This window comes from Epinephelus moara, chromosome 14 (genome assembly GCF_006386435.1).
Source record: "Epinephelus moara isolate mb chromosome 14, YSFRI_EMoa_1.0, whole genome shotgun sequence".
Taxonomy (NCBI): domain Eukaryota; kingdom Metazoa; phylum Chordata; class Actinopteri; order Perciformes; family Serranidae; genus Epinephelus; species Epinephelus moara.
This window is the reverse complement of record NC_065519.1, coordinates 4,442,417-4,456,131: the sequence shown is the minus strand read 5'-3', so window position 1 is coordinate 4,456,131 and position 13,715 is coordinate 4,442,417. Positions and strand designations below refer to the sequence as shown.

Below are 13,715 nucleotides of genomic sequence, written 5' to 3'. Positions count from 1 at the left end.
CCTTTAATGTTTCTCTTGTTTTTAGCTCTTTTACTTATTTAACAAATCATCCATCAGATTTTAGACTGATTTCTTCTCTGCCACTGAAACTCTGCAGAGAGTCCATCAGAGTCAGTGCTCAAAATGACATGGAAGAGTTCTGATTTCATTGAACCGAACTGCAGTTAGTAAAGTCTAATCTAAAGCTGTGTTCACATCGAACGTGAGGCAAATTTTTGTGTTGCATTACTTGCAAAATATGGCTGCTACAGTGTTTTGTAACTGGTAGTATTCGCCTGTAACAGCAGTGTTGTGCTAACTCACTGGGAGGCAGCTGACGGCAATTTGGTTTGCAGTAAAGCACAACTCACAGCTGGAATCAAGTGATGAACACGGTGAACATGAAGGCTCCGTGCTCTGAACCAGCGTGAACTAAAATGACAACACTCATTGTGTTACATACTGTCATAGCAACATATTCCTGCTTTACTCCTCCCTGTTGTTTACCTTTCACAATAAAAGTCCAACTTAAATTACTCAAGGGTTTTTGTGAAGAAGCAGCTCAACACAATAGTTTCCGCAAGTCACATTTACCAATTTTCAGATCTCACCATGTAGTCCTGTGGCTTCACTCACTAATGTTTAAGCCTTCTTTTCTGTTCTGTCTGTGCAGCACTGATGTTGAGCTGTAGAGCTCTGAGTGATCGCAGATAGCAACAATAAGTTTGTCCTCAATTTCTGATTTCTGACGGATATATATAGAGGAAGGTGATGTTTAGAGAGCAAGCCCAAATAAGCAACTCCACTTTAGAAACAAGCCCAGAGTCGCGGCTAATAAGCAGACCTGGCAACTCTGCGGCTTGTCCTCCTCACATTTCTTCCGTCCTCCTGCGTGCTGACGTGGGACGTATCCCGCCTCTCATTGGCTGATGCTCTTTGTCAGTCGTGTCAGCCTTCTCCAGTTTTCTAGCATGCCAGATATCCAGTCCCAGTCACAGACGAGAGGGCGACTTGCTCATAGGCTTGTTCACACATGAGGACTCGTCGTGGCAGACTATCTGCCGACTCACCTCCGACCCAAGGTGGCTCTCAAGATCCTCCGCGACGTCAAAATCGCGGTGAAAATCGTGTAATGTGAACTAGGCTTCAGTCATCAGTTGTGCTGCGTTTATGAGTTGATGCAGGAATTGGCAGTGAAAGTAAAAACCAACCCCAGGTTCACTCTCATTCACTATATTTGCTTTCTTCTGTGTGGTTTCCATCATTCCTGCAGATAAATACACCAGCACACACTGAGAGTGAGTCATAAGTGATGACTGGGAGGGATTACTTCTGTATGAATCTGTATATTGTTTTTTTTTTTGTTTTTTTTCCAGGAAAATCCTGCAGAGTATACCTTCAAGCAGTGAAGAGATGTGTGGCTCAATTCAGTTTTATTTATAGAGCCCAATATAACAAATCACAATTTGCGTCAGAAGGCTTTACAGCATACGACATCCCTCTGTCCTCGAACCCACTCAGGAAAAAAACCTTTAACATTGTTTATGAACACGGACGATCCTTCAGTGCAGTAAATAATGCACCAGGTTCAAGTTTTGTCAGCAGCTGGTATCAGTTAGAATAAACACGAAACAGCAGCAGAGGAGAAATGTGAAGAATCAGCAGGAAGTCATGAGACCTTTAGCTCTCAGGTGAATCATCTACCTGCAGGAAGTGCTGTGCAGAAAGTTCCTGCAGCTCACTGTTAACAGTCACACTCAGCTCTGAAACTGATTTATAAGCAAGAATCATTCGTGTCTGAAGTTTAAATGTTGATGATTTGAATCATTTGTCGAGGAGATTCAAATATCCTTCAGTCATTTAAAGCATCTTTTGCTTGATGCCTTTTTATGGATCCCGCTGTGATTGGCGTGGCATGAGAGAACAAATGTTTGGAGAGCAGAAGCACAAGCTCTTTTCCAAAAAATGATTAAGTCCACAGCTTCATATCCAGGGGTGTGTGGACACTGGAAAAAAGCCGACAGAGGGCCCTCTGAGGTGGGCACGGACCTCGCAGAACTCCTGCCCTCCATCTGGTTCTTTTGTAGAGAAGCAGAGCAAAGCCTGGGTCAGTGGGGCTTGCTGGAGGCTGCGTAGGGGCTGTGGGGCAGAGCCAGGGGGCTGAGAGTTAAGCCAGCGCCCCCGGAGCATGCCAGAGAACCGGAGAGTGGGTGGGAGGTCTGCGGAGTCTGCGCCCACTGTCTGCTGTCCTCTAGTGTCCACACACCTGGATGTGGAGCCTCGAACATGTGCTGACTCTCCTCCTCAGCTGTGACTTCCTCTCCAGTAAAGCCTCCAGGTTTTTATATTAGAATGAAGAGCTTATGAAACATGATGTTTCGTGAAAAATTGAACAACCCATTATGACGGAAAGAAAAGCTCGAGCATACCCTTGTGTGAGCGTGGACAGCTGATGATACAGCAGAGCGCCCCTCCAGACTATTCATTCTCGCACCACCCATGACAATGTGTCCGTAATATGAAGGATTTTTAAAAATCAAAGAGATGTAGATGAGGAAAAATGAAAGCAACAAACTAAACACAGATGCTGTTTGATGTTTAAATGATTAAATATGTTTTTGTTGTTTTCTCCTCAGAGCAAAATACCACAAGTTAAAATATGGGACGGAGTTAAACCAAGGGGAGATGAAGATGCCAAGCTTTGAATCAGGTGATGAAAGAACAACTTGTTGGTGTCTGTTAACCTGCCGTCAGACTGTCTTCATGTGCTGTAATACTGTTACACTCTGATCTTCCTCCCCTTTAATCTGTTCTCTCTATGATTCTCAGCTTTTTTTCCTCCTCTTCTTCAATCCCACTTTCTGTCCTGACACCTGCTAAAAAATTATATTTGAAAATGTATAAGTTCCTTTCAGTAAAGCCCTTGAAAATTAAAAATACAGTGCTTGAAAATGAACTCCAACTCCTTGAATTTCATTCAGTAATGTTGGTATGAACTCGGGAAAGGAATCACTTCACTGTCACTTATCTGACGGCGTCCTGCGGGTGCTGTCGTATTATTCACTGTTTCCTATATTCCTGTTTTGTGTGTGTTTGTCGTTTAGACACCAAAGACTCAGAGGTCTCTGCTGTTCCTGCCAACAGTCAGCTCACCTGGAAACAAGGAAGACAACTACTCAGACAGTAAGAACGCTCACAACATATCAGTGTTAAATCTTCTGCCTGGAGCGGAGATGACGTGTTGAGTTTGAGCTGGATTTAGAGAAAGATCACCGGAATTTGCTTCACAACTAGACCTGCATTCATTCACCAAATACTTTGTACAAGGTCAGAATAGATAATGAAAAACCATTTAGATTTGTTCACTAATGTTTAAACCTCTGTGTGTGTCTAGGTACCTGCAGGAAGTAGGATACACAGACACCATCCTGGACGTTCGTACTCAGAGGGTTCGCTCTCTGCTCGGCCTGTCGGGCTCCGAGCAGAACGGATCTGTGGAGAACAAGAACCTGCAGCACCTGATCAACGGGACAGAGCGCCGCAAGGACAGCAAGAGGTACACAAACACACGCACAGTTACCAGGTGTCAGAGGTCACACACTGTTTATACCAAGCAGCAACCTCTGTAGCTTAAAAATGAAGCCACTGCAGACGTGCCAAACACTGCAGTTCCTCTAAAGGCCACTTGAGGCGGGCTCTCAAACGAGTCAATCCTTTGCTTTAAAACAGCCGTCCACAAACCAGTGGGTGACGTCACAGTAGCTGCATCCATTATTTTATACAGTCTATGGTCTGTGTTTGTATACCTGTGCTGTCAGGGGAGATGATGTGTGTGAAGCATTGACATGTTCACAGACATGGATGGAAACTGTCAGAGAAACTTGACAGGTTCATGGAAAAGTACAAACGCGAGGTGGTGACTCTAGTTGTGTTTTTGTGTCCAGGAGTCCAGGAGACGTTCTGGAGACATTCAACTTCCTGGAGAACGCAGAGGACAGCGACGAAGACGAGGATGAGGAGGGAGACCTGATGGACGACATCAGCACCGACAAACACCACCGAGCCAAGAAACACAAGACCAAGGTACACACACACACACGTTTTAAATATATCTATATCAGACTGCAACTCATGATTCTCTTCGTTACAGATTGATCTGTAGATTATTTTATCAATGAATCGTTTGTTGCACAGTGAGAAAAGCCTCTCTGCATGTCCTCGAGCTGAAATGTCTTATTTTATCAGCCAACATTAAATTCACTGTAATGTAGGACCTTGGAATGCAGCAAATCGTCATATATGAGAACCAGGAAACGTCACAATTTGTGCTTGAAAAAAGACTCAAACTAACAACTGATCATCAAAATAGTAGCTGATAAATTTCCTGCCGATTGAATAATTGATTAATTGAATGATTGTGGCAGCTCTAACAATGTTTTTGTCCTCCTGCAGGTGGGGAACGAGGGCTTGGCGTCAGAGGACGACGCCGACACGGAGGAGGCTCTGAAGGAGTTTGACTTCCTGGTGACGGCGGAGGATGGCGAGGGAGCAGGCGAGGCTCGGAGCTCCGGAGACGGGACAGAGTGGGGTGAGAGACACGAGGCATTTTCACTCCTGTGATGTTTAGTTTGGTTGACTTGGCATTACTTACTTACTTACTTACCAGTGAACTCTGCATGCTACTTACAACGAAGTAGACCGCTGGAAGAAAACAATCAGCCAATCAGATTCTGTTTTGACACAAAGAGTAACGTCACATTCAGGCTGGAAATCTCTGCGCAACTTGGATATGTGATTTATGTAATTAATCCTACTGTGACAGATTTGATTCATTATTTATGAGGCTGCCAATGATTGTTTTTAAATAATAGTTTAAGTTGAAAATTGTATATGTGTGAGGATGATGAGGGATTCTGCTGTTAGTGTAAGATTCTGTCACAGAAAGAAAGCTAAGGTGTAATATCTGTGTCTGCAGCGGAGCCTCTTCCGTTTCCTCCTGGTGGGGGGAAGTCCTTCCTGCTGGGGGGTTCAGACGACGTGTTGGAGAGCGTGCTGGGTTTGGGCGACCTCGCTGACCTCACCGTCACCAACGACGAAACAGACTACAGCTACGATGTAAGACACAAACAAAACCACAGCTGTAGTTCAGGACACAGTCACTGACACATTTAATGACCTCACCTATCGTTTATTATCGACCTCAGCTGCCGTCCAGTAAGGAGTCTTCGTTCAGGAAGACATGGAACCCCAAGTACACGCTGCGGAGCCACTTTGACGGCGTCCGAGCGTTGGCCTTCCACCCTGTGGAGCCCTGTCTGGTCACCGTGTCCGAGGACCACACCCTCAAACTGTGGAACCTTACCAAGACCGTCCCTGCCAAAAAGTGAGTTACACACCTAACCAAGTGTTACTGTAGCTGCGGTCAAACTACATTTTTTTAAGCAGCTCACCTCATGTCAGGTCTCTCAGGTGATGAGGTTGTAGTTGGTGTTGAGTCCAGATGGTCGACCATGACCTGAATGTGAACCTCTCATGTTTAAAGAGCCCAGGAAACAGCCTCTCTACTGTGTGATTGGCATTTATTATTTATTAGTTATTACTCCATCGTACAGGACTTAAACATGAGGATCACATCCTTTGTTAGACACTTACGGGTGATGCTGGAATACATCTTTTGATGGTTTGTATTTCCAGAGACTTCAACAGTTGTGTCACAGTCGTCTTCTCATCCACAGTTTTTTGTGCAGCGTAGATATAACTTACTGGGAAACCAAACTGATGAGTTTAGAGGCTCATCAGGCTGGTTTCTCATTTGCATTATGAGCTCTGCAGCCTGGTTTAACTTATCAACAACTGGCCCACTGCCAAAGCTTTCTGGGAGGAACTGTTGCTCCTCAGATTAATGCTGCCGTGTGAAAATTAACCATCAGAATTCAAAGTTAAAGGAATATGTCACCCTCCAAATGATCATCAACGATCAAAGCAACATGGGCAGCAGCAAAACATATTTCAGAAGCCTTAGAAGATCAGTTTAAGTGTGCATTATATTAAGAATATTTTCGCAGCCTTACCTTTCTTTGAGACAGTGATTTCGGACAGGGAAATGAAGCCGTGACATCACTCTCTTCAAAGCCAGACTGAGAAAAACAGTCATGTACCAGATGGTAAATGGATCTGCACTTGTATAGCTCCTCTCTAGACATCTCACCACTCTAAGCGCTTTTACACCACAAGTCACATTCACCCATTTACACACACATTCACACACTGGCGGTTGAGGCTACCATACAAGGTGCCACCTGCTACTCAGTTTTAACACACTCACACACCGATGAAACAGCCATCGGGAGCAACTTGGGGTTCAGTATCTTGCTCAAGGATACCTCGACATGCAGAGTGAAGGAGCCAGGGATCGAACCGCTGATCTTCTGATTAGTGGACGACCCGCTCTACCTCCCTTCTGAGCCACAGCCTCCACAGATCTGTGTGCCAGGTACCCAACAGAGGGGGGACCAAATATGGGGACAGTACAGAACCGTTCTGTTGGTACCATCCACAGTGTTTCACAGTGGAAACTTGATGTTGAAGTATCTGATTACTTCCTCCTCCTCTGTCGGTACTTGATGTTGTATTAACGGAGAATCACAGACAGTGTTTCCTTCACTTCCTCGTTGCTGGATTCTCTCTGCTTCAGAGGAAAATCCCCTCTTTCTCTTCCTCAGACCTGACAGATCCTTCAGTATTTGCATCTCATTTCCCCGTCAGCGCGGCGCCTCTGACACTATTGAGCCCAACTTCAAACACAGACGCATCAGTGTCCCACAAATAATCCCTGCAAACACCTCCCCTCAGGATCCACTGCAGCACAGCTCAGCTCCCAGCGGCTTTAGACTCCAGGGACAGAGAGGAGGAGGAGGGAGGCTGTGATGATGATGATGATGATGATGATGATGATGATGATGTGTTTAGTTACAGTCTGTATGTTTCTTTGTGTTTTACAGAAGTGCCTCTTTTGATGTGGAGCCAGTCTATACATTCAGAGCCCATGTGTATGTATCACACACACACACACACACACACACACACACACACACACACACACACACACACACACACACAGCTAATGTAACAGTGAGTACATCAGTATCCACTCAGGCTTGTAGATGATGTCTCAGGTAATCATGAGGAACAGAACCATGACAAACCTTTGGAATGATCTGTCTCTCTCACTCTGTCCGTCTCTGGCTGTCTCTATCTGTTTGTCTCTTTCCGTCTCCCCCTGTTTCTCTGTCTCTCTGTCACTCTGTCTGTGTCACCCTGTCTCTTTCTCACTCCGTCTCTCTGTCTGTCTGTATTTGCCTCCCTATGCCCTTCTGTCTCTCTGTCTCTGCCTGTCTCTGTGTGTCTCTCTCTCATCTGTCTGTCTGTCCTCAGTGGTCCAGTGTTGTCGTTGGCCATGACGTCCAGTGGTGAACAGTGTTTCAGTGGAGGCATTGACTCGACCATCCAGTGGTGGAACATCCCCAGCTCTAATGTCGACCCCTACGATACCTACGGTACACACACACACACACACACACACACACACACACACACACACACACACACACACACACACACACACCACACGTAGTTCTGGTGGGACACCTCAGTGAAATACTAACTATAACCTGAGCTCTTAAAGGAACACTGTGTGTGACTGATTAAGTCAGATCTGTGCATCTAAACCATGCTGCACAATAACAGACCCCTCCCCCCTCTCTCCTCTCTCATCCAATCAGATCCCAGCGTCCTGGCGGGGTCATGGTTGGGGCACACAGATGCTGTGTGGGGATTGGCTTACAGCGGCATCAAGAACCGCCTCCTGTCCTGCTCAGCCGACGGAACGGTGAAACTGTGGAACCCGACGGAGAAGAACCCCTGCATCAGCACTTTCAACACAAACAAGGGTGAGGACAGAAGATGGAGGACGGAGAGCATCCACTGGAGGACGGAGAGCGTCCACTGAGGCCACCACAGGAACAGCAGCTTATTAACGTGAATGTGTGTGTGTTCGCAGAGCACGGGGTCCCCACATCGGTGGACTTTAACGGGTGTGACCCCGCCCACATGGTGGCGTCGTTTAACACCGGAGACGTGGTGGTGTATGACCTGGAGACCTCCCAGAATGCACTGGTGCTGAAGGGGCAGGGAGAAGGCAGTAAGAGACACACAAACACACACACAAAAAATAAATTAAAATCTGTAGTAATAATTGGAATTTGTACAAAAATAATGAATTTAATTGTCTTCTCTCTCCTCCTCATCGTCGTCTTTTCTTCTTCTTTGAATTCGCAGCCCTCCCGGGGTCGAATCATATCAACAAGGTGGTCAGTCATCCCACGTTGCCGGTCACCATCACGGCTCATGAAGACAGACACATCAAATTCTACGATAACAAGTCAGGTGAGTCTGTCTCTCAGAAGGTTTTTAATCTCAGTGGGACCTCTGCTGGTTAAAAGTCCAGTGTGAAGGATTCATGGGGGAATACTGGCAGAAACAAAATAAAATAAGTATTTTTTCTTTAGTGTATAATCACGTAAAAATAAGAATCGTGTTTCCATTGCTTAAAGCCCAGTTCAGATTTGCGTTGAAATAAAACTGTTTCAGAACATTGCAGAAAAAAGTTGTTTCCGTTGTTTCGATACAAAGGTGATTATTTGTAGAGTGCTAGTGTTTACCTGTCTGTTTGACTGTGTGTGTGTGCAGGTAAAGTGATCCATGCCATGGTAGCTCACCTGGACGCAGTCACCAGTCTGGCTGTGGATCCTAATGGCATCTACCTGATGTCTGGAAGTAAGGAAACACACAGGAAGCTGCTTCACACTTGAACTCTCACTGATATTAATCCTAATAATGTGTTTGAACTCAAAATGTTTACTCTTCTTCCTCCATCATCCTCCTCCTACTTGTCTCTCCTCCTCCTCCTCCTCCTACTTGTCTCTCCTCCTCCTCCTCCCTTTTCCTTCATTCCACATCCTCCTCCTCTTCCTCCTCCTCAGGTCACGACTGCTCCCTTCGTCTGTGGAACCTGGACAGTAAAACGTGCGTTCAGGAGATCACAGCTCATCGTAAGAAGAGCGAGGAGGCCATCTACGACGTGGCCTTCCACCCCTCCAAGGCCTACATCGCCTCCGCCGGAGCCGACGCCCTCGCCAGGGTCTACGTGTAGATGAGGAGGAGGAGGAGGAGGAGGAGAAGAGGAAGACCGTGGTGCGAGAGACACAGACTGACAGAGATGAAGAGATAAAGAGAGTCAGGCTCGTCTGTTCACACACAAACAGTATTCAGGTCTGTTCAGGTCTCTGAACACAGATTATATATTAATGAGAGACTGATGAGGTGAGTGCACCTCCATCAGACGGCTGAACACACACACTCACTCACACACACACACACACGCACACACAGTTTAAGTTAAGAGGTGCCGTCTCCCTCCGACTGACTGAAGGGACTGAGAGACGTTCAGCAGCAGAAACGTTGTGGAAACGTTGTTTAAACCCTGCAGGTCGACACTGAGCAGCTCACCTGTCCTGTGATGTCATCTCTCCCGGTCTGCAGAGTCACGATGACACTACATGAACCCCCGTCCCCTCCCCCTCCCCTCGTGTTAACACTAGTCTGACCTCCTGACCCTCAGACAGCAGGAGCAGAGATATACTTAAAGGAAAAATCCCCCCGAGTCGTCTCTCTGTGACGTTCTGCGCTCACTTGTTTCTTCTTCTTCTTCTTCTGTGGACAACAGTGACGTCACATCCAGGTGTTTCAGTTCGAGGTTTGACATCAGAGACAGTTTGAGGTTTTTGTGTCTGAGCCTCAGACTCAGAGCCAGATCTTCGTTCTGTCTTTGCACCAAGACATCACCTCCGTATCAGAGTCCTGCCTTTTCTCTCTGGTGTGTTCACTGACCTTCGTGTAATCTGCTCATCGACACTGACGGTTCACATCTGATGTAAAACTCCAAGTTTTTGGTCTTTATTTGATGGCGAGATGAAACTGAGGGACCCAACAAAAGTCCTCGCTGGACTCAGGGACGCTGTCGTCCATGGCCAGTGTCTTGTCCTCGTGAGGTCGGCGGTGCTGCAGTGAGGACCTGCACGATTATTAGCAGCATGAACGGTTAATTCAGAGGAAGTTATTCAAACCATCCGCTCATCACATGACTCTTTGCACTTTGTCAACAGTCAGTGCATGAAAACCTGTTACATCCAGCGTCAGCTGTTTGTTGGCGCTTCTTTTTGTGTCATATGACGTATCCTAGCTATCAAAACTTCAAGATGACATTTTTTCATGCTCACAATTACCTGTCTGAGTTTTATCACCTGAATGCAACGTTACCTCACAGTAATTCAAATTACACTGCCATAACTTCTGGGGTCCGAACAGAGAAAAGCCCGCTTTCATTTTTGACGTCTTGTGTTTTTTTTCCCCCAAAATTTCTTAGAAACGCTGCTACAACAGTCAAACTTTAACATCCACAGAGGAACTGGTGCTTTTGTCACTGAGCACTGACATGTTGCTGCTGCAGTTCCTCCTCCATTAACGAAGATTTAAATATCTGTTTTAAAGGTGCAGAAGGTGCGCTGACGCCTGCTGAAACTTGTAGTGTTTCTGTCTGTCGCTGCTGTTAGACTTCACCTCGATACACAGGTAAAACTACAGGAAATGAGTATTAAGTCACACCGAGAAGCATCAGCCAGAAGAACGACACTTTACAGTGTAATCACTGAAACGTGTTGCTGAACAGCAGAAGAAGAAGATCTGAGGGGGATTTTTCCTTTAAAGCGTCTCCAGCTGCAGCAGAGAGAAGAGGAAGCTGCTTGTAACCAAGGAACAGAACGTTTGGTGTTTTAACCCGTCGAGGTTTTGTTGTATTTAAGTTTTTAATTTTAAATTCTGCAGTTAAGCGTCAAGAAAAAATGACTTTTTACAGTGTTTTAGGAGGATTAAATAATTAAGAGGTTAAAATATATCAGAGTTAAAGAAACTGAACATCACGTGTCGGTTTTGTTTCTAAACACGTCATGAACGACCACGTTGGGTTAAAAATCAGCTTTTCTGTTTCTCTCTGACGAGGTGTGAGCTGATTGGATGTCTGTCCTGATGGGAACAGAGGATTGGTTAATACATCCCCCACCTCAGCCCCTGGCGGGCCCAACAGAGCCCTGCGTTTAAACCACGGAGCGAAGGATTCAGGCGTCGGCGTTACTGTAGTTACGTATGGACGTTTTCTGTTTGTGTAAAATAAATCTAGTTTTTATAATCGTTTTTATAAACGTGGAAACGTCTCGTTAACGGCACCGAGGAGGATTCTGGGTCCTCACTCCCGTCCAGTCCTGCCATCAACCTCCATCTCAGTGGAGGTGTCACGTCATGTAGAAAGTAAAGGAGAGTAGTACGGAAGCCCATTGCTGCCAGTGTGATGGGAAAAAAAAGATCCTGGAAGTTAATATAGTGAGAGAATTTATTTAAATGTCCCCATGATACGATATTATCATGATGCTAAAGTCACATGTTGAGTATTGTGATAAGATATATTGCGATTTATTCGCTTTTTTCAACTGTAAATTCAACTGTCGATATTTTTCCTCCACCTTAACAAAATGACTTAATATCTCAAGTATATCTAAAGTATCTCAAAATGACTTAGTATCTTAAAAATATCGACCTAATGTCTCAAATTAATGACTTTACAAAAAAATTATCTCAAAAAATTGACTTAGTATCTTTTAATGACTTCCCAAAATAATGACTTAAATTCAGAAAAAATATAATGATAAAGAATGATCTCAAGATAATGATTTAGTATCTCAAAAACATGCCTTACCAAATAAATGATGTGATTTTTCAAAATGACTCAGTATCCTGAAATAATGACTTATTGTCTCAAAGTAATTACTGACCAATATCTCGAAATAATGACTTAGTATCTCAAATTAATGACTCACTCTCAAAATGCTGACTTAACAAAAATAATGACTTAGTATTTCAAAATAAAGACTTAGTATCTTGAAATAAAGACTTAGCTTCTCAAAATAATGACTTAGCTTCTCAAAATAGTTACTTACTGTCTCAAAATGCCAACTTAACAAAATAATGACTCACAAAAATAAAGACTAAGTATCTTCAAATAATGACGTAATTTCGCTAAATTACTACATCTTGTTTTGTATTGCATCATAATTATTTAGTTTATCAAAACAGTGACTTAGTATCTGAAAATAATGACATAGTCTCACAAAATGACGAGATATTGCAAAATATTGACTTTCCTATCTCGAAATAATGACAGACTTTATTTTGAGATACTAAATTAATTTTGATAGCAAGTTTTAATTTTGAGAAAGTTTCTGATTATGTTGCAGTACTCAGTCATTTTGAGATATTACGTCATTACTTTGTGAAATCAAGTCATTTATTTTCAGTAAGTCCATTATTTTGCAATACTAACTCTTTTTTAGAAAGATTCTCAGTTATTATTTTAAAATAGGCAAGTCATTTATTTTTTAGATCAACTCATTATTTTGAGAGTTTCTCATTTTAATAACTCACAGGATCTTTTTATTTCCCATCACATTCGGGGGAAAGGGCCTCCATAGCGACGAGAGGGAGGAGCTGCTGAGGAGTGTTGAGACTCGGCCGAGGAAGATGAGGACCCTACGAGCTCTGTCTGTCTGTCACCACCTGTCCTCACAGACACACAAAGATTAACGTGTTTTATTTATATAAAAAGATTCATCACAACAGAAATAAGAACTTTCTGTAGATCTTTTCTAACTTTTTAAACCCCACTAACTTGTGGTAATTGGCTTTACAATTGGTACCTGAACGCACCACAGGTCTCTGTAATCAGACGATGCTGCTGCAGTAAAAACTGACGACGGTCTCATGTTGGGAGAAGCTGCAGGTGTGACACCCTCCTCCTCCTCCTCCTCCTCCTCATATCACTGTGTGAGTTTTCTCTTCACGTTGAGATCATTTGACTTTTTTTTTATCACAGCTTCAACAAGCGGAAGTTATTTATATCATTTGTTTTCCTTATAAGGAAAGAAGTACCTGTTTGAGCTCCAGGAGAAACCGTCCAAACAGACGCTTCCTGGGGCGGGTTTTAAAAACGAACAGCTGCCACCTGATTGGCTGAACATTCTGACCTGTTTCGACACACGGCGAGTTTTATTTCATCGTTGCGGTTTGTTCTAATTTAATTATTTTTTTGTAACTGAAGGGATTTGAGCGTCTCCTGATCGATCACAAACAAAATCTTTATTTTTGTCTTCACCCACGCTACAACTTACTGTGTAACTAAAGACTCTTTTTTTGTTTGTGTAATGCATGATTAATACAATAAAAAGTATTTTTTCTAGTCTTCCAAAAAATGGAAAAAAAAAGTTCTGATCAGTTTGCGAGTTTTGATGAGTTTTGTAAGTTTTTTTTTTTTTTTTTTGTTTTACAAACTATGAAACAGCAGATTTTAAAGATTGTACCACATAGCAGAATACAACTGTTGAAATGTATATAAAATGTCTATAATAACTATTAAATGGTGTACCTGTANTTTTTTTTTTTTTTTTGATTTACAAACTATGAAACAGCAGATTTTAAAGATTGTACCACATAGCAGAATACAACTGTTGAAATGTATATAAAATGTCTATAATAACTATTAAATGGTGTACCTGTACAGACGCTGCTGCTCC

The 13,715-nt window shown here is 43.6% G+C and overlaps 1 protein-coding gene across 1 annotated transcript in view; it reads left to right on the top strand.

Annotated features, from left to right (window-relative positions):
• The window catches only part of strn3 (striatin, calmodulin binding protein 3), a 35,396-nt gene extending 21,826 nt beyond the window's left edge, over window positions 1-13,570 (top strand). The window contains exons 3-16 of the mRNA XM_050061271.1: window positions 2,616-2,689; window positions 3,084-3,162; window positions 3,374-3,535; window positions 3,924-4,062; window positions 4,432-4,567; window positions 4,955-5,094; window positions 5,184-5,362; window positions 6,981-7,028; window positions 7,414-7,535; window positions 7,761-7,928; window positions 8,039-8,179; window positions 8,317-8,424; window positions 8,728-8,814; window positions 9,021-13,570. Coding sequence (XP_049917228.1) covers window positions 2,616-2,689; window positions 3,084-3,162; window positions 3,374-3,535; window positions 3,924-4,062; window positions 4,432-4,567; window positions 4,955-5,094; window positions 5,184-5,362; window positions 6,981-7,028; window positions 7,414-7,535; window positions 7,761-7,928; window positions 8,039-8,179; window positions 8,317-8,424; window positions 8,728-8,814; window positions 9,021-9,190 — 1,753 coding nt within the window. The 3' untranslated portion in view covers window positions 9,191-13,570. The remainder of the gene's footprint in view (window positions 1-2,615; window positions 2,690-3,083; window positions 3,163-3,373; window positions 3,536-3,923; window positions 4,063-4,431; window positions 4,568-4,954; window positions 5,095-5,183; window positions 5,363-6,980; window positions 7,029-7,413; window positions 7,536-7,760; window positions 7,929-8,038; window positions 8,180-8,316; window positions 8,425-8,727; window positions 8,815-9,020) is intronic.
• Window positions 13,571-13,715: the final 145 nt, after the last annotated feature.